Below are 21,238 nucleotides of genomic sequence, written 5' to 3' on the forward strand. Positions count from 1 at the left end.
AATTAAAATTTTTTGGTGAACTGTCCCTTTAATGTGACCCTATGAACAGTACTTACTTAATATACTTCTGTCCAGCATACAGTATACGTCATAAACTGCTTTATCAATCTTGGCCATTTTAGGTTCATTCTCCAACTAACATTTCTATAAGGACTGCTCCTGTTGTCTCTCATTAACACGGTTTAAATTGTGTGTGACAGCGATTCAAGTTTCATACCATGATATGTAATCAATACTATTCAAAGTTTTCAGTTGAATTCAGGAACTTGTTTTTTCAGCATAGAAAGTTTGATGTAAATTCTCAGTGCCTTAACTGAGTGCCTGTTTGTACAGTTTAAATAAAGAGCTGAATGAAAAGCAGTGAGGATTTTGTATAGAAAGTTTACATTGGAAGAGCTGCAGGATTAATAAACTAAACTGATGAAATGTAATCAAGGCTGTCTTTTTCTTAAAATAGATTGAAACAAGAAATAGTTTAGAAGGTATATAATGAGGATTGTATATGCTATCAACATAAGGATAAAACAGTATACTTTGGAAATTATGTATAAACGAGAATCAAATAGTAATTCCTTTAAAAAACAATGGCAACAATCCTTTTATCATGAAACATGAAAAAGAATATTGTATATTCAGGGTTTCAGTGCTGATTTTTTAAATATTCAGTAGCTTGAACCGTTTCCATATTTATATTTAAATTAATAAAATGTTATGCTGCTACACTGCACTTTACAGTAAGTTTTCAATTCATCAACATGAGTTAATGCATTCAGTATCATGAACAAGCATTTATTAACCAGTTTAATTACAAAGGTAATTATGCTTAAATTTGTCTGTCTTTTTTTAAAAAAACTTTTCATTGTTAACTGTTCAATGCATAATACATTAGCTAATGCTAACTGAAATTACAATGTATTTGTATATGTAACCTAACATTAATAAATGCTGTAAAATTATTGTTCATTGTTAGTTCATGATACCTACACTGTAAAAAATGACCGTGAATTTAACGGTAAAAGACTGTAAAAATGCTACCGTAAACACCTGTTAAATGGTTAACGGTAAATTCCCCTACTATATACGGTGAAAAACTGTATTGGAGATTACATGTATTGGACATAAATTTTATGGTAGTATACCGTTTTTGGAAGTGAAAAATACCGTATAATTTACAGTGAATAACCGTAAATTGACATTCCCAGAATTCCCTGCGTTACATTTCAAATATGATGTTTTTTTTGTTGAAATAACTATGTTTCTTTTTAGTTTTTTCTTATCAGTTTTGTATATTAGGGTTGTGTGTTACACCTAACGTTGTTAAATGAATGTTTATTGCATTATTTCAGTTTCATGTGTGTTACCGTGATGGTGTTTAGTGTTTGTGTGAATGACACTGTGCACCTTCTATGTATGTTATTATTTAAAAGCTGCTTGTGATGGGCTTTGGTTCATCATGTGACTTTCTCATCACCACCTGCAGTTGGTGGTTATCAGTGTATTACAAAGGTACAAAACAGATTTCAGTACTTCAGTAGGTTGGTATATTAACATTATATCAGTTAATGAAATTATGGTATTTAACTGTAAATTTAAGTTATAATTGAAAACCTAAAACGTTGCTACCGTCTTTTTTACGGTAAAATTCCGGCAACCACAGCTGCCGTTTTTTTACTGTAAATTTTACGGATTTTTTTTACAATGTAATGCACTAACTAATGTAAACATTAAAACTTATTATAAAGTAGTAACATGTAGATCTTGCATTATAGTGTATGAATCTAAAAGTTATTCATAAAGAGATCCCCTGTTCAAACCCTGGCTTCAGTCATGATGGCTTTGAGAGCTGTTTGGATTAGTGATGCAAGGCCCATGGTGTACTCAACAGCTTTAGTGCAGTGTGGAAGGAGGAGAGAAAGTAACTGCACAGATTTTAACCTTGATTACTAAGCAGGGGGTGGCGGTACAGAGAGAGAGAGTTCAAGAGAGAAGGAAACCAGGGAAAGAAAGGGAATAAGGTGAGAGGGGCACACTTCAAAACGTCTTGGCGGACAATTTCAGTTCTTTGTGTCTTTCAGCTGACCTTCCATCCTTTCTTTCATCTCATCGGCTGGTAGGCCTATTTTCCTTTTTCATCTTGTTTTATGCATAAGAATGGGTCATGTAATACATGTAGCTCTTTATCTCAGTAGTATGTGTTACATTGTCAGGAATTTCAACTTGGGCTCATCAGTAGGATATTGCAGCATTATTTTATTTAAAGCCCTACACATTACTAGTGTACATAGATGTACATCAAGTGAAAGAAGTGCACTTATCCATATTTAGTGACAGCTATTCATAGTGTCTTGAGATTTATGGATGCTGACAGCAGTTTTTAGTATACTGTAGCTAACTAAATATAGAGTTGTGCTACTTGGATTTTGTTTATATACTTAATATTTAAATTTTCACAACAGTCTTTTACATCCCTTTTAAATTCATTCATCTTAATTATATAGTTTGTGGGTGTTCTATAATTCATAGGAACATTAAGAATACCTCACTGTTGCTGTATTATTCCTGAATCAGACTTTCCATGTTGTTTTGTCACTCATGTCCAGAGTATAATCTGATTAAACGGTATTAATCTGCTCCTTATGTAATTAGCATTATGCTATGACACACCTTTAAGTCTTTGTGTTTCTTCTACGTCCAGTGGAAAATGCAATACAGTGTCCAAATGTTATATTGAGAATGATCAACTCATTGTCAACAAAAAAAATATTACCTGACTTGCATGGATATCTGATTTTGTATTTAAGTAAATATGATTCTGAGAAGAGCTGGTTAAACTTTTACTTTCTAAAGAATGGAGATAAACTTCATTGACTGGGAAGGTGGAAAAAGTTCCACTTCTGACCCTGCACACTGTTTAATGTTTTTCTAATTTTAATAACTTTGTTAATCATTCTTAGTCACATGTGGCAATATGAAAAAAAAAACAGTATGGATCAAGGTGCAAGACAATGACATAGCAAAACAAGAAGTTACAGAAAGAAATGCCTTGTCTATAGCCTGATGTAAAGACAAAAAAATAAAATAAATATTACAAATAATTGTTTCAGGTGACCTATTTTATGGTGATCTTAATGGGAAAAGACACTAATCTGACTTGGAGGCATAGGCGTTAAAGAATAAATGACCTAATGAATTTGATTAAGACATAGAGGTCAAAAAATTGTGAAGCAAAAACCCAAAAGCAACAGACTGCAATGGTGAAAAAGATTCCATGCAGTCACACTATAACTCAATTTAGTATGAGCCTTCCTGAGCTACTGGGATTGAAACATAAGCTGATTATAGTTTCCTAAGTCAGCAAAAAACTATAAGTGTTTCCTTTACAAAGAAATGTCTTCAGGGGTCTCACCTCTTTGCTATAAAAATTAAGAACAGGTGAGAAAATCAGTAAGAGACAACTTTGTTGACTACCAATTCAATCAAATAAAGGAAGCCTGCTTCTGACTTGTCATTCTGTTATTGTATAATGCATTTTGCCATTTATTTCATACAGATATATTGCAAAATGGAAACAGATTCTGTGACTTGCCCTCAGAAATCTGAATTCCAGGATGAATGCAGTAGTAAAGAAGGAAAACCCCACTTCACTGATGATAGGGAAACAGCAGTCATACAAGATCATATGGAGAAAGATAAAAACATGGCCACAGACCCCAAAGACAAAGAAGCTATTAGTGGGTTAGAAAAAACAGAAACACCTGACAGCGGTTTTCCACCTCAACCTCACAATCATCCCACCTCCTCACCAGCGGATGGAGCCATTGAGGCAACAGAGGAAGTCTTGAGCAGTACAGTTGAAAATTACCCAACTGGTGATCAAGAGTGGCCACCAGTGCCAGGACTGGAAGAAGATATCCAACCAGAGAGGAGTGGGTGTCAGGCCATTGAGATTCAAGATGAGGTGAAGGAAAACACTGAAACCAGTGAAGATGTTCCGACAACTGAGGGTGAAGAACCTGGTACCATGACACAGGCAGACAAAGGCTCATCACAAATACCAAAGGAAGCCTGTGAAGAAGAGGGACATGAGCTTGAGTCACATGGTGACTCTGACTCAATAGTGTTCCTATCGGAAAACAGTGAAGAGCAAAATATGGACTGCAAACCTGTGGACTTTGCCACCACCAGAGAGCAGTGGGTGAGACGGGACAGTCGTTGTGATGAACCATCAAACCTGATGTATATCAAGAGCTCCTCAAAAAGTCTTCTCACTGAGACCGAACCTTCATCAAGCATCCAAAGTGAATCCACAACTGAACCTGTGGTTAATGCTGAGAACATCCAGAAGGGGGAGCCTGAGGTAAACAACCCAAGCTGTCTGAATGAGAATGAGGAGGTGCAAAAGGTGTGTCATGCTGCTCCACCCCTAGAAACAGTTGCAGGCGTGCCAACCAATCCAGAGCAAGGTAGCTCTGCTTGTATCTCTACTGAAGTAAAAGAGCCATTGATAATGCCACAGGGGAGGAGGGACAGTAAAAGGGAGGAGAGAGAGAGCAGTGAAACGGGTGAAGAGCGAAAGCAAACAGTGTGTTTCACAGAAACAGGTGGGACCGAAGGAAAGCAGCTGGGGGAGGTTAAAGATCAAAGACAAGAACGGGGAACCAACGGGCAGAGAGCAGAGTCCCAGTCAAACACAAAGCCTCGTCTGGGAGAAGGGAAAGTCAACAGAATGCAGGTGGATCATTTTGATGACAGCCAGAGCGATAGTGGCGTATCAGCTGATTTCTCCCCCAACAGCACAACAGATGTCTTGGAGGGCCATGATAATGATGCTCCTCAGCCCTCTGAATCTCCACCTAACGAAACTCCCATTGAGAGGGAGATCCGTTTGACCATGAAGAGAGAGCAGAGTCTAAGGCGTTCTCGAGGACTGTGCGACACCATTGACAGGACTAATGAGTTTGTGGAAATTCCAGTGAGAAAGCATATTCTATCCCAGGACCCTCAGATAAGACCCAACCCAAGCCACAGCAAAGACCGGCAGTTTGCTGGAAAGAAGATGCAGAAGGAAATTAGTGCCGAGACAGAGAGGGAGAAGGTTCTGGTTGAACTGGGCCGACTACCTGGGTTCTATGACAAAGGAACAGAGGTACAGCTTCAAGACAAAAAGCAGCTTTTTGAGTCGTTTCAAGAGCCGAAGGAATTGGTGGCAACCATTAGCAGAAGATCTGCCACTGTAGAATCTGCTGCTGGAATACAGGAAGTTGATTCTGCTGTTGATGTTAAACAACGCCTAATGCAATTCTCACAAAATTCTCCCACCCAACCAGTTACGGCCCAGTATGGAGCCACCAACGGCAACCCACCTACTGCTCGAGGACCTGGTCTGACTGAGGGAATCAAGGGCCAAATAATCATCATAGAGGCCAATGCTATTCCCACAACTGTGGGAGGACAAAACGGAGGTTACAAGACAACCTCATGCACAGATGGAGGATCTGTGAGACCGATGAATTCAACGGGTTTGAGGGCTTCTTCTGCCGAGCCTGTCAGAGCAAGACAAGGCCCAAAGTTAGAAGTGACTGAAGATGAAGACTCGAGTTTAGTGAAGGAGAACCCTTTCTTCAAGCTCCGCTCTTCTATGAGTCTGCAGTCTCAGGTGGAGCTGGACATTAAGGAGGCAAAGGAGAGGGACCGAGAACTGCAGAGACAGAGAAACAGTCTTTATGGAGGAGCAGCCATGTATACAGAAGAAGGAAGAGGAACAGGAATGGATTTGAGGACAGAAATTAGAGTGAGAGAGTTAAGGGAAACCTCTAGCCAAGAGATTCCCCCACCTCAACAGACTCCAGCAGGCCGCCAATCAGAGACGTTCACCACCACCACGTCAGGTGAGTCATTGTAAGCAGCATGTGAAATTTTGGTTTTGGTTTACAGAGCAGTTCAAATCAACTGAAGACGTCAGTCACACCATTGGTGCTTTCATGTTTGTAGGTGAAAAAGAACATATTGAAGGTAGGGATGGTATACATTGGATGTTAAATGAATAAATGCAGTGGTGTGCACAGACCTTGGTAGAAATCGCTCCCCCTCAGTAGAAATCGTGGTCCGGGGGCACCTAGATCAGACCAGAAGGGGAATTTATTGTTGGTGAGCCCCCCGACCCCACTGAATAAATGAAAATGAAAACATAAGAAACTTATTTAGCATTCAATATACAGTTCATGCATAAACTGAGAATCAAACAAATTACTTCTGCGTTGCTAACACCATACACAACCATTTAAGCTGCTGGACACATACAAAGAAGCATTTGTCATTCAAATTCTGTTGCCTTCAAAATATACATTTTATCAGGTTATCTATTGCCTGCGAACTAACCCATAATCTTTGCATTGCTAGCACCACTCGCTACTGCTTAGCTACAAGAGAAGATGCCACATAGAGACAATGTATAAACAGAGGATACATATGCAAAGAACACATGGCATATGTAACAAATCCTAAAAAAATAACTATTAATTTGAAGGCTATACATCAAACCCATGACCTTGGCATTGCTAGCACAATACTTGACTATTTGCACTATGGGAAACCTTAATAACAGCAACACTGGCAAAACTCAACACTTGTGAACTATTATTTAACAGTGTGATTCTAACACTCTTCTGTGTGTGTAGAGTGTAATGTAACCATATTATCATTTGAATGTAAGCTAGTAGTTTGTGCTTCACCATGGCAGCGAACAAACAAATAGCCAAAATGCTAATATGGAGTTATGTCACCAGTACTAACATAAACCGGATATTGAAATGTCTGTGTTATTAGTCAAATGTGCTGACATGAGCAAAGTATGGATAAGAGTACTGTGTTCTGGAAAGGTGTATGCATTTTTTTAATGTCCAATACATGATCTACAGTTGTGACCTCTTAAAAAATTATATTTTACTACTGTACAAGCCTGCTGAAATGCCTGCTAGTCTTCATATAGAGAAATGATCCAAACATTTACACTAACAATTAATGACACATAGATTTAGTACTAAACTGAGGTGGGGGGAAGTGAAATCACTTTTCCTGTCATTTTTTAAGCTTTTGTCATTTCTCTTTTTCTTTAATTAAAAAAAATCTCCTTTTCTGTTTACTCAGAAGAGCAATCCTTTACAATTATTCAGCATAACAATTTCTGCCAAAATGTCATAGTACATTTATTTTTCCTGCTGTAAAATCTAAATTTGTGCGGTATCACCTTCTAATAGAGTGAAACATTTTCATATTCTGTCATTTTATATTCTTCCTTGACTGATGGTGGCCAATATCAATTTAGCGTTACTGTAATAACAACTTTTATTAACTATGGTAATTTTGAGGAAACTGCGGTAACCATGGTACATTTATGTAAGGGCAGCTAATAGTTATAGACCAGTATTGCCGGTGTCATAACTTTATACTAATGTGATGCAATAGAAGTGACTTGTATGAACTGTGGGTCTGTTCCAGTAGTAAATGTTTGAGTAATATTTTTAATCAATTTTTCTTCTAAGAAAAATCTTCAAATTTTTTTATTCATTGCCCTTCATAGTGACAAATTCTGCTATATTTGGACACACCTCATTCATGTTTCTCATCTAAATCTCAATATAAATGCTTTAAATACTTGAAATAAGTTTTTTAGAGAAATATAAAATGATACTATAAGAAAATGTGTGCCTATTTGTCCGTACTTTGTTGTTTTCTCACTCAGTGATTATTATGCATGCATATTGTCATGAACATCTAGTTCATTAATGGATTATACATTAGATTCACTGAAATAAACATCTGTCTTCTGCTTATAGTGCGTCAATCCACTGGAAAACTGGATTTAACGTGGCCACCGCCCCAAGCTGATGAAGAACAAAGACAACTGTCAGAGGTAGAGGACTTTTTGTTTGAATCTCTTTTAAAAGGCATCATTTGTGTTCTTAACTATATTTTTTTATGGGACTAAATGTGTATGTCTCAGTAATGTTGGTATTGGTAGCATTGTGGTTAAAGTTTTGGGCTGGTGGTAACCCAAAGGTCTGAGGTTCAAATTTTGAATTTGGTAATCCATGAATTGAGGTTTTAACCTGAACAATAAACTTCAACCTTTCAATAGGTAATCAAAGGAGTATCAAAGTTTCAGTCGCACTCCCTGTGCAAACACAAACACGCTTCAGTTCAGAGCAGAGTTCATACTAGCTGCATTCTTTAGAATCAAGATTATGTCATGACTGTATTATCACTATTACCACTGAATCATTCGCCTCAGCCAGGGAAGTATAATGTAACCAACACAATCAGCACAATCAAAACCAATAGGTGTTGCCAAGTGAACACTTTTATCTGAAGACAGAGGGTTTTTTTCAGTTCATCTCAGGTCTCGTTTGCTTAGAGAAAAGTGCCTACCTTGATATATGAGGAAGTTAAAATTGCATGTGCTGCTCCTGTTTATTTTTATCATTTATAGGAATAATTCACCCCAAAATGAAAAGTCTGTCATAATTTTTTCACCCAAACGTTGTTCCAAACTTTTATGACTTTCATTTTTCAAACACAAAAAGGAGATGTTAGACAGGAAGTTCACGCTGTTCTCTCACATAGAACAAATGAATGATGACCAGGGGCTGTCAGACTCCAAATATGACCAAAAAAAGTGAGGTTTGGGCAATATATTATATGATACCTTTACATTGTTATTAAGTGAATAGTCAAATGTATTTACTTCTCAAATCTAACTCAAATGTCCTTATTTGAATGTGCGCATATTCAAATGTGTGTGCTGTGAGCACTTATGTGACATGTGAGAACCAGTTACAATATATGGCACCATTGACATCAAATCTTATGTGCCATATTTGAATATGTGCAAATATGAATGAAATCTGAGACAATTTTCAGTGCATAACTACTCGATTTGCCTTTAGAAGACCACTTTAATGATGCTTCTTGGAGCTTGACAGTCTCTGGTCACCCTTTGGTCTCATTGTTTGCAAAAGAGCAGTCTAGATATTCTTCAAAATATCTCCTTCATTGAGGAAAAATGTCAAATTGGTTTAAAACAACACATGGTTTAGTCAACGATGACACAATTTTCATTTTGACCAATTTAGCCTTTCAGCCAACACTTTAAAAAAAAAAAAGGTACAAAAGCTGTTACTAGGGTGGTACCCTTTCAAAAAGGTACATATTTTAAAGGCATGGTTTACCCAAAATTCAAATGTCTGTGCTGAAAATCATTTCATGTTGTTCCAAAGAAAACAGTTTGTTCTGCAGAACACAGAAGATCATTTAAAGAGTGTTTCAATAAAGAGACATTATTTTGTCCTGCAGAAGAAAGATATATACAGGTTTGGAATGACATGAGGATGAGTAAATGATGACAGAATTAAAATTTTTTGGTGAACTGTCCCTTTAATGTGACCCTATGAACAGTACTTACTTAATATACTTCTGTCCAGCATACAGTATACGTCATAAACCGCTTTATCAATCTTGGCCATTTTAGGTTCATTCTCCAACTAACATTTCTATAAGGACTGCTCCTGTTGTCTCTCATTAACACGGTTTAAATTGTGTGTGACAGCGATTCAAGTTTCATTCCATGATATGTAATCAATACTATTCAAAGTTTTCATTTGAATTCAGGAACTTGTTTTTTCAGCATAGAAAGTTTGATGTAAATTCTCAGTGCCTTAACTGAGTGCCTGTTTGTACAGTTTAAATAAAGAGCTGAATGAAAAGCAGTGAGGATTTTGTATAGAAAGTTTACATTGGAAGAGCTGCAGGATTAATAAACTAAACTGATGAAATGTAATCAAGGCTGTCTTTTTCTTAAAATAAGTTTGGAATGACATGAGGATGAGTAAATGATGACAGAATTAAAAATTTTTGGTGAACTGTCCCTTTAATGTGACCCTATGAACAGTACTTACTTAATATACTTCTGTCCAGCATACAGTATACGGCATAAACTGCTTTATCAATCTTGGCCATTTTAGGTTCATTCTCCAACTAACATTTCTATAAGGACTGCTCCTGTTGTCTCTCATTAACACGGTTTAAATTGTGTGTGACAGCGATTCAAGTTTCATACCATGATATGTAATCAATACTATTCAAAGTTTTCAGTTGAATTCAGGAACTTGTTTTTTCAGCATAGAAAGTTTGATGTAAATTCTCAGTGCCTTAACTGAGTGCCTGTTTGTACAGTTTAAATAAAGAGCTGAATGAAAAGCAGTGAGGATTTTGTATAGAAAGTTTACATTGGAAGAGCTGCAGGATTAATAAACTAAACTGATGAAATGTAATCAAGGCTGTCTTTTTCTTAAAATAGATTGAAACAAGAAATAGTTTAGAAGGTATATAATGAGGATTGTATATGCTATCAACATAAGGATAAAACAGTATACTTTGGAAATTATGTATAAACGAGAATCAAATAGTAATTCCTTTAAAAAACAATGGCAACAATCCTTTTATCATGAAACATGAAAAAGAATATTGTATATTCAGGGTTTCAGTGCTGATTTTTTAAATATTCAGTAGCTTGAACCGTTTCCATATTTATATTTAAATTAATAAAATGTTATGCTGCTACACTGCACTTTACAGTAAGTTTTCAATTCATCAACATGAGTTAATGCATTCAGTATCATGAACAAGCATTTATTAACCAGTTTAATTACAAAGGTAATTATGCTTAAATTTGTCTGTCTTTTTTTAAAAAAACTTTTCATTGTTAACTGTTCAATGCATAATACATTAGCTAATGCTAACTGAAATTACAATGTATTTGTATATGTAACCTAACAATAAATGCTGTAAAATTATTGTTCATTGTTAGTTCATGATACCTACACTGTAAAAAATGACCGTGAATTTAACGGTAAAAGACTGTAAAAATGCTACCGTAAACACCTGTTAAATGGTTAACGGTAAATTCCCCTACTATATACGGTGAAAAACTGTATTGGAGATTACATGTATTGGACATAAATTTTATGGTAGTATACCGTTTTTGGAAGTGAAAAATACCGTATAATTTACAGTGAATAACCGTAAATTGACATTCCCAGAATTCCCTGCGTTACATTTCAAATATGATGTTTTTTTTGTTGAAATAACTATGTTTCTTTTTAGTTTTTTCTTATCAGTTTTGTATATTAGGGTTGTGTGTTACACCTAACGTTGTTAAATGAATGTTTATTGCATTATTTCAGTTTCATGTGTGTTACCGTGATGGTGTTTAGTGTTTGTGTGAATGACACACTGTGCAGCTTCTATATATGTTATTATTTAAAAGCTGCTTGTGATGGGCTTTGGTTCATCATGTGACTTTCTCATCACCACCTGCATTTGGTGGTTATCAGTGTATTACAAAGGTACAAAACAGAGTTCAGTACTTCAATAGATTGGTATATTAACATTATATCAGTTAATGAAATTACGGTATTTAACGTATATAATGAGGATTGTATATGCTATCAACATAAGGATAAAACAGTATACTTTGGAAATTATGTATAAACGAGAATCAAATAGTAATTCCTTTAAAAAACAATGGCAACAATCCTTTTATCATGAAACATGAAAAAGAATATTGTATATTCAGGGTTTCAGTGCTGATTTTTTAAATATTCAGTAGCTTGAACCGTTTCCATATTTATATTTAAATTAATAAAATGTTATGCTGCTACACTGCACTTTACAGTAAGTTTTCAATTCATCAACATGAGTTAATGCATTCAGTATCATGAACAAGCATTTATTAACCAGTTTAATTACAAAGGTAATTATGCTTAAATTTGTCTGTCTTTTTTTAAAAAAACTTTTCATTGTTAACTGTTCAATGCATAATACATTAGCTAATGCTAACTGAAATTACAATGTATTTGTATATGTAACCTAACATTAATAAATGCTGTAAAATTATTGTTCATTGTTAGTTCATGATACCTACACTGTAAAAAATGACCGTGAATTTAATGTAATGCACTAACTAATGTAAACATTAAAACTTATTATAAAGTAGTAACATGTAGATCTTGCATTATAGTGTATGAATCTAAAAGTTATTCATAAAGAGATCCCCTGTTCAAACCCTGGCTTCAGTCATGATGGCTTTGAGAGCTGTTTGGATTAGTGATGCAAGGCCCATGGTGTACTCAACAGCTTTAGTGCAGTGTGGAAGGAGGAGAGAAAGTAACTGCACAGATTTTAACCTTGATTACTAAGCAGGGGGTGGCGGTACAGAGAGAGAGAGTTCAAGAGAGAAGGAAACCAGGGAAAGAAAGGGAATAAGGTGAGAGGGGCACACTTCAAAACGTCTTGGCGGACAATTTCAGTTCTTTGTGTCTTTCAGCTGACCTTCCATCCTTTCTTTCATCTCATCGGCTGGTAGGCCTATTTTCCTTTTTCATCTTGTTTTATGCATAAGAATGGGTCATGTAATACATGTAGCTCTTTATCTCAGTAGTATGTGTTACATTGTCAGGAATTTCAACTTGGGCTCATCAGTAGGATATTGCAGCATTATTTTATTTAAAGCCCTACACATTACTAGTGTACATAGATGTACATCAAGTGAAAGAAGTGCACTTATCCATATTTAGTGACAGCTATTCATAGTGTCTTGAGATTTATGGATGCTGACAGCAGTTTTTAGTATACTGTAGCTAACTAAATATAGAGTTGTGCTACTTGGATTTTGTTTATATACTTAATATTTAAATTTTCACAACAGTCTTTTACATCCCTTTTAAATTCATTCATCTTAATTATATAGTTTGTGGGTGTTCTATAATTCATAGGAACATTAAGAATACCTCACTGTTGCTGTATTATTCCTGAATCAGACTTTCCATGTTGTTTTGTCACTCATGTCCAGAGTATAATCTGATTAAACGGTATTAATCTGCTCCTTATGTAATTAGCATTATGCTATGACACACCTTTAAGTCTTTGTGTTTCTTCTACGTCCAGTGGAAAATGCAATACAGTGTCCAAATGTTATATTGAGAATGATCAACTCATTGTCAACAAAAAAAATATTACCTGACTTGCATGGATATCTGATTTTGTATTTAAGTAAATATGATTCTGAGAAGAGCTGGTTAAACTTTTACTTTCTAAAGAATGGAGATAAACTTCATTGACTGGGAAGGTGGAAAAAGTTCCACTTCTGACCCTGCACACTGTTTAATGTTTTTCTAATTTTAATAACTTTGTTAATCATTCTTAGTCACATGTGGCAATATGAAAAAAAAAACAGTATGGATCAAGGTGCAAGACAATGACATAGCAAAACAAGAAGTTACAGAAAGAAATGCCTTGTCTATAGCCTGATGTAAAGACAAAAAAATAAAATAAATATTACAAATAATTGTTTCAGGTGACCTATTTTATGGTGATCTTAATGGGAAAAGACACTAATCTGACTTGGAGGCATAGGCGTTAAAGAATAAATGACCTAATGAATTTGATTAAGACATAGAGGTCAAAAAATTGTGAAGCAAAAACCCAAAAGCAACAGACTGCAATGGTGAAAAAGATTCCATGCAGTCACACTATAACTCAATTTAGTATGAGCCTTCCTGAGCTACTGGGATTGAAACATAAGCTGATTATAGTTTCCTAAGTCAGCAAAAAACTATAAGTGTTTCCTTTACAAAGAAATGTCTTCAGGGGTCTCACCTCTTTGCTATAAAAATTAAGAACAGGTGAGAAAATCAGTAAGAGACAACTTTGTTGACTACCAATTCAATCAAATAAAGGAAGCCTGCTTCTGACTTGTCATTCTGTTATTGTATAATGCATTTTGCCATTTATTTCATACAGATATATTGCAAAATGGAAACAGATTCTGTGACTTGCCCTCAGAAATCTGAATTCCAGGATGAATGCAGTAGTAAAGAAGGAAAACCCCACTTCACTGATGATAGGGAAACAGCAGTCATACAAGATCATATGGAGAAAGATAAAAACATGGCCACAGACCCCAAAGACAAAGAAGCTATTAGTGGGTTAGAAAAAACAGAAACACCTGACAGCGGTTTTCCACCTCAACCTCACAATCATCCCACCTCCTCACCAGCGGATGGAGCCATTGAGGCAACAGAGGAAGTCTTGAGCAGTACAGTTGAAAATTACCCAACTGGTGATCAAGAGTGGCCACCAGTGCCAGGACTGGAAGAAGATATCCAACCAGAGAGGAGTGGGTGTCAGGCCATTGAGATTCAAGATGAGGTGAAGGAAAACACTGAAACCAGTGAAGATGTTCCGACAACTGAGGGTGAAGAACCTGGTACCATGACACAGGCAGACAAAGGCTCATCACAAATACCAAAGGAAGCCTGTGAAGAAGAGGGACATGAGCTTGAGTCACATGGTGACTCTGACTCAATAGTGTTCCTATCGGAAAACAGTGAAGAGCAAAATATGGACTGCAAACCTGTGGACTTTGCCACCACCAGAGAGCAGTGGGTGAGACGGGACAGTCGTTGTGATGAACCATCAAACCTGATGTATATCAAGAGCTCCTCAAAAAGTCTTCTCACTGAGACCGAACCTTCATCAAGCATCCAAAGTGAATCCACAACTGAACCTGTGGTTAATGCTGAGAACATCCAGAAGGGGGAGCCTGAGGTAAACAACCCAAGCTGTCTGAATGAGAATGAGGAGGTGCAAAAGGTGTGTCATGCTGCTCCACCCCTAGAAACAGTTGCAGGCGTGCCAACCAATCCAGAGCAAGGTAGCTCTGCTTGTATCTCTACTGAAGTAAAAGAGCCATTGATAATGCCACAGGGGAGGAGGGACAGTAAAAGGGAGGAGAGAGAGAGCAGTGAAACGGGTGAAGAGCGAAAGCAAACAGTGTGTTTCACAGAAACAGGTGGGACCGAAGGAAAGCAGCTGGGGGAGGTTAAAGATCAAAGACAAGAACGGGGAACCAACGGGCAGAGAGCAGAGTCCCAGTCAAACACAAAGCCTCGTCTGGGAGAAGGGAAAGTCAACAGAATGCAGGTGGATCATTTTGATGACAGCCAGAGCGATAGTGGCGTATCAGCTGATTTCTCCCCCAACAGCACAACAGATGTCTTGGAGGGCCATGATAATGATGCTCCTCAGCCCTCTGAATCTCCACCTAACGAAACTCCCATTGAGAGGGAGATCCGTTTGACCATGAAGAGAGAGCAGAGTCTAAGGCGTTCTCGAGGACTGTGCGACACCATTGACAGGACTAATGAGTTTGTGGAAATTCCAGTGAGAAAGCATATTCTATCCCAGGACCCTCAGATAAGACCCAACCCAAGCCACAGCAAAGACCGGCAGTTTGCTGGAAAGAAGATGCAGAAGGAAATTAGTGCCGAGACAGAGAGGGAGAAGGTTCTGGTTGAACTGGGCCGACTACCTGGGTTCTATGACAAAGGAACAGAGGTACAGCTTCAAGACAAAAAGCAGCTTTTTGAGTCGTTTCAAGAGCCGAAGGAATTGGTGGCAACCATTAGCAGAAGATCTGCCACTGTAGAATCTGCTGCTGGAATACAGGAAGTTGATTCTGCTGTTGATGTTAAACAACGCCTAATGCAATTCTCACAAAATTCTCCCACCCAACCAGTTACGGCCCAGTATGGAGCCACCAACGGCAACCCACCTACTGCTCGAGGACCTGGTCTGACTGAGGGAATCAAGGGCCAAATAATCATCATAGAGGCCAATGCTATTCCCACAACTGTGGGAGGACAAAACGGAGGTTACAAGACAACCTCATGCACAGATGGAGGATCTGTGAGACCGATGAATTCAACGGGTTTGAGGGCTTCTTCTGCCGAGCCTGTCAGAGCAAGACAAGGCCCAAAGTTAGAAGTGACTGAAGATGAAGACTCGAGTTTAGTGAAGGAGAACCCTTTCTTCAAGCTCCGCTCTTCTATGAGTCTGCAGTCTCAGGTGGAGCTGGACATTAAGGAGGCAAAGGAGAGGGACCGAGAACTGCAGAGACAGAGAAACAGTCTTTATGGAGGAGCAGCCATGTATACAGAAGAAGGAAGAGGAACAGGAATGGATTTGAGGACAGAAATTAGAGTGAGAGAGTTAAGGGAAACCTCTAGCCAAGAGATTCCCCCACCTCAACAGACTCCAGCAGGCCGCCAATCAGAGACGTTCACCACCACCACGTCAGGTGAGTCATTGTAAGCAGCATGTGAAATTTTGGTTTTGGTTTACAGAGCAGTTCAAATCAACTGAAGACGTCAGTCACACCATTGGTGCTTTCATGTTTGTAGGTGAAAAAGAACATATTGAAGGTAGGGATGGTATACATTGGATGTTAAATGAATAAATGCAGTGGTGTGCACAGACCTTGGTAGAAATCGCTCCCCCTCAGTAGAAATCGTGGTCCGGGGGCACCTAGATCAGACCAGAAGGGGAATTTATTGTTGGTGAGCCCCACGACCCCACTGAATAAATGAAAATGAAAACATAAGAAACTTATTTAGCATTCAATATACAGTTCATGCATAAACTGAGAATCAAACAAATTACTTCTGCGTTGCTAACACCATACACAACCATTTAAGCTGCTGGACACATACAAAGAAGCATTTGTCATTCAAATTCTGTTGCCTTCAAAATATACATTTTATCAGGTTATCTATTGCCTGCGAACTAACCCATAATCTTTGCATTGCTAGCACCACTCGCTACTGCTTAGCTACAAGAGAAGATGCCACATAGAGACAATGTATAAACAGAGGATACATATGCAAAGAACACATGGCATATGTAACAAATCCTAAAAAAATAACTATTAATTTGAAGGCTATACATCAAACCCATGACCTTGGCATTGCTAGCACAATACTTGACTATTTGCACTATGGGAAACCTTAATAACAGCAACACTGGCAAAACTCAACACTTGTGAACTATTATTTAACAGTGTGATTCTAACACTCTTCTGTGTGTGTAGAGTGTAATGTAACCATATTATCATTTGAATGTAAGCTAGTAGTTTGTGCTTCACCATGGCAGCGAACAAACAAATAGCCAAAATGCTAATATGGAGTTATGTCACCAGTACTAACATAAACCGGATATTGAAATGTCTGTGTTATTAGTCAAATGTGCTGACATGAGCAAAGTATGGATAAGAGTACTGTGTTCTGGAAAGGTGTATGCATTTTTTTAATGTCCAATACATGATCTACAGTTGTGACCTCTTAAAAAATTATATTTTACTACTGTACAAGCCTGCTGAAATGCCTGCTAGTCTTCATATAGAGAAATGATCCAAACATTTACACTAACAATTAATGACACATAGATTTAGTACTAAACTGAGGTGGGGGGAAGTGAAATCACTTTTCCTGTCATTTTTTAAGCTTTTGTCATTTCTCTTTTTCTTTAATTAAAAAAAATCTCCTTTTCTGTTTACTCAGAAGAGCAATCCTTTACAATTATTCAGCATAACAATTTCTGCCAAAATGTCATAGTACATTTATTTTTCCTGCTGTAAAATCTAAATTTGTGCGGTATCACCTTCTAATAGAGTGAAACATTTTCATATTCTGTCATTTTATATTCTTCCTTGACTGATGGTGGCCAATATCAATTTAGCGTTACTGTAATAACAACTTTTATTAACTATGGTAATTTTGAGGAAACTGCGGTAACCATGGTACATTTATGTAAGGGCAGCTAATAGTTATAGACCAGTATTGCCGGTGTCATAACTTTATACTAATGTGATGCAATAGAAGTGACTTGTATGAACTGTGGGTCTGTTCCAGTAGTAAATGTTTGAGTAATATTTTTAATCAATTTTTCTTCTAAGAAAAATCTTCAAATTTTTTTATTCATTGCCCTTCATAGTGACAAATTCTGCTATATTTGGACACACCTCATTCATGTTTCTCATCTAAATCTCAATATAAATGCTTTAAATACTTGAAATAAGTTTTTTAGAGAAATATAAAATGATACTATAAGAAAATGTGTGCCTATTTGTCCGTACTTTGTTGTTTTCTCACTCAGTGATTATTATGCATGCATATTGTCATGAACATCTAGTTCATTAATGGATTATACATTAGATTCACTGAAATAAACATCTGTCTTCTGCTTATAGTGCGTCAATCCACTGGAAAACTGGATTTAACGTGGCCACCGCCCCAAGCTGATGAAGAACAAAGACAACTGTCAGAGGTAGAGGACTTTTTGTTTGAATCTCTTTTAAAAGGCATCATTTGTGTTCTTAACTATATTTTTTTATGGGACTAAATGTGTATGTCTCAGTAATGTTGGTATTGGTAGCATTGTGGTTAAAGTTTTGGGCTGGTGGTAACCCAAAGGTCTGAGGTTCAAATTTTGAATTTGGTAATCCATGAATTGAGGTTTTAACCTGAACAATAAACTTCAACCTTTCAATAGGTAATCAAAGGAGTATCAAAGTTTCAGTCGCACTCCCTGTGCAAACACAAACACGCTTCAGTTCAGAGCAGAGTTCATACTAGCTGCATTCTTTAGAATCAAGATTATGTCATGACTGTATTATCACTATTACCAATGAATCATTCGCCTCAGCCAGGGAAGTATAATGTAACCAACACAATCAGCACAATCAAAACCAATAGGTGTTGCCAAGTGAACACTTTTATCTGAAGACAGAGGGTTTTTTTCAGTTCATCTCAGGTCTCGTTTGCTTAGAGAAAAGTGCCTACCTTGATATATGAGGAAGTTAAAATTGCATGTGCTGCTCCTGTTTATTTTTATCATTTATAGGAATAATTCACCCCAAAATGAAAAGTCTGTCATAATTTTTTCACCCAAACGTTGTTCCAAACTTTTATGACTTTCATTTTTCAAACACAAAAAGGAGATGTTAGACAGGAAGTTCACGCTGTTCTCTCACATAGAACAAATGAATGATGACCAGGGGCTGTCAGACTCCAAATATGACCAAAAAAAGTGAGGTTTGGGCAATATATTATATGATACCTTTACATTGTTATTAAGTGAATAGTCAAATGTATTTACTTCTCAAATCTAACTCAAATGTCCTTATTTGAATGTGCGCATATTCAAATGTGTGTGCTGTGAGCACTTATGTGACATGTGAGAACCAGTTACAATATATGGCACCATTGACATCAAATCTTATGTGCCATATTTGAATATGTGCAAATATGAATGAAATCTGAGACAATTTTCAGTGCATAACTACTCGATTTGCCTTTAGAAGACCACTTTAATGATGCTTCTTGGAGCTTGACAGTCTCTGGTCACCCTTTGGTCTCATTGTTTGCAAAAGAGCAGTCTAGATATTCTTCAAAATATCTCCTTCATTGAGGAAAAATGTCAAATTGGTTTAAAACAACACATGGTTTAGTCAACGATGACACAATTTTCATTTTGACCAATTTAGCCTTTCAGCCAACACTTTAAAAAAAAAAAAGGTACAAAAGCTGTTACTAGGGTGGTACCCTTTCAAAAAGGTACATATTTGTACCTTATTTAACATTAAAGGGTGCATTTAAGTACCCTAAATGTATATTTTAGCACCTAAAGTGTACATTAAATTTTTGTACCTTCCGAAAAGGTACCGCCCCGGTGACAGCTTTTGTACCTTTTTTTCTGAGAGTGTATGTTATGTGAGCTAAAAGCATTCAATTTCAAATGCACTTACTAATGTTCTTATTCGAATGTTCTGATGAATACAGAAAACAGTAACGATCCCAAGGCAAAAAAATCTATTACTCGAGCGCTGGGAGTCAGGGATGGTGAACGGCCATGTGGACGATGACGACTGAGACGGAAAACCAACTACAGCATCCTGACATATACAATATGGAGCCCAGTCAACCAAGTGTACCAGCCTAAAATAAAGCGTATGAACAAATGATCAGTTTTCCCAGAAACCCCTCTGATCTTTTAAAGGAAACCAGTACGAGTGCCACGTGCCATTATGTATGGCTAAAGAGCATCAATTGCCTCAAAAAGACACTGCGAGTTGGTTATCCAATCTGATATTCCATAACACACACTGTGTAAATACCAAATGAGCCAAACTGGTGTTAATTATAGTAGGTATGGCAGTGTTTATTGTCGTTACATGCACTCAAATGATTTCAGTGTAATGATTATGTAATTTTGAATGTAATTTTCTGATTTAGTTATACAAATATTTATAATCGGTTGACATAGCTGCTCATCTCATAGTAACAAAATGGTCTAAAAGCCTGGAATATTACATAAGAATTATATTTAAATAAATATTATTTGATAGACATATAATTACTCATTAGAAAAGCTCAATTATACTGGGAAAAGGCTTTATTGATGCATACAAAAAAAATGATAAAATAAATAAAAATGTGCTAATCAGCTTTTTTGTTTTTTCTGAATAATTGCTGAATGTGACTCATTGTTAGTATTGTGATAGAGGTTTGGCCCTTGGAGTCCGAAACTAGATAACTGACTTCATAATAGGCACAATGACCAGGATGTAATGCTTACGCCAAATCTAAGGCTTTGATTTTCAAAATAACAATTAAAGAGGGCGACCCTTTGCTTGTTCAGTGACATCAGTCCATTCTAAGCTTCTGCACATTCAGCCCGTGCTGTGAGGTATGAACACCAGACTGCCGTGACTCAACACGCCAGCGGGCATTCAAATTCGTCACTATGGTGATGATGGTACTATAGGAAAGGTACAAAGAAAACGTCCGAGCCGAGCGAGATTAGTCATGAGTGAGATCACAACACACACACACACACACGCAGTACGCTTTACTGACCCTCTAGTTGCCTGTGAATTATTCATTCACTCTTTCTCAGCACAATTAGCTAAGGCTGCATGGAAATGCTCATTTCAAATATGGCAACGGCTCATCGATACCACTGGAAAAAAGCTGCCCATTGCTTTCAGTCTTCAATGAGGTTAATCCAGATGACCTTTAAGACCAATACACAATACTTCTGTGTGATGAAGTATTCTGAGGAAAACAAAACTGTATGATTAGTGACGCATGGTAGTTTCTAGCAAAACATATAATTGGTATTTGTTTTACAGTAGTCTGGTGTCCGAACATTGTTTTGTTCCAGCCAGTTCTAAGCGTTTCTTTGTAAATACAGGGTTAAAGGGACAGTTCACCCAAAAATCTATTCCGTCACCCTCAAGTATGAGTTTCTTTCTTCTGCTGAACAAAAAAGAAGAATGTTGGTA

General features: G+C 37.0%; 2 protein-coding genes across 2 annotated transcripts; both read left to right on the forward strand.

The window, feature by feature from the left end:
• Window positions 1–1,870: 1,870 nt before the first annotated feature.
• Window positions 1,871–7,987, forward strand: LOC107581406 (uncharacterized). Its single transcript, XM_016266964.1, has 3 exons — window positions 1,871–2,110; window positions 3,551–5,888; window positions 7,836–7,987. The coding sequence occupies exons 2-3, from the start codon at window positions 3,563–3,565 to the stop codon at window positions 7,985–7,987; spliced, it is 2,478 nt and encodes an 825-aa protein (XP_016122450.1). The 5' UTR covers window positions 1,871–2,110; window positions 3,551–3,562.
• Window positions 7,988–12,181: 4,194 nt separating this feature from the next.
• Window positions 12,182–21,155, forward strand: LOC107581322 (uncharacterized). The gene is made up of 4 exons (XM_016266831.1): window positions 12,182–12,417; window positions 13,858–16,195; window positions 18,143–18,219; window positions 19,734–21,155. The coding sequence occupies exons 2-4, from the start codon at window positions 13,870–13,872 to the stop codon at window positions 19,821–19,823; spliced, it is 2,493 nt and encodes an 830-aa protein (XP_016122317.1). The 5' UTR covers window positions 12,182–12,417; window positions 13,858–13,869; the 3' UTR covers window positions 19,824–21,155.
• The last annotated feature ends 83 nt before the right edge of the window (window positions 21,156–21,238 follow it).

This window comes from Sinocyclocheilus grahami, unplaced genomic scaffold (assembly GCF_001515645.1).
Source record: "Sinocyclocheilus grahami isolate Dianchi unplaced genomic scaffold, SAMN03320097.WGS_v1.1 scaffold34.1, whole genome shotgun sequence".
Taxonomy (NCBI): Eukaryota; Metazoa; Chordata; class Actinopteri; order Cypriniformes; family Cyprinidae; genus Sinocyclocheilus; species Sinocyclocheilus grahami.

Coding starts and splice junctions, on each gene's coding strand:
- LOC107581406 (XM_016266964.1), top strand. CDS start 3,563: ATGGAAACAGATTCTGTGACTTGCCCTCAGAAATCTGAATTCCAGGAT. Junction 5,889..7,835: donor GTTCACCACCACCACGTCAG/GTGAGTCATTGT, acceptor TTCTGCTTATAG/TGCGTCAATCCACTGGAAAA.
- LOC107581322 (XM_016266831.1), top strand. CDS start 13,870: ATGGAAACAGATTCTGTGACTTGCCCTCAGAAATCTGAATTCCAGGAT. Junction 16,196..18,142: donor GTTCACCACCACCACGTCAG/GTGAGTCATTGT, acceptor TTCTGCTTATAG/TGCGTCAATCCACTGGAAAA. Junction 18,220..19,733: donor AACAAAGACAACTGTCAGAG/GTAGAGGACTTT, acceptor TGATGAATACAG/AAAACAGTAACGATCCCAAG.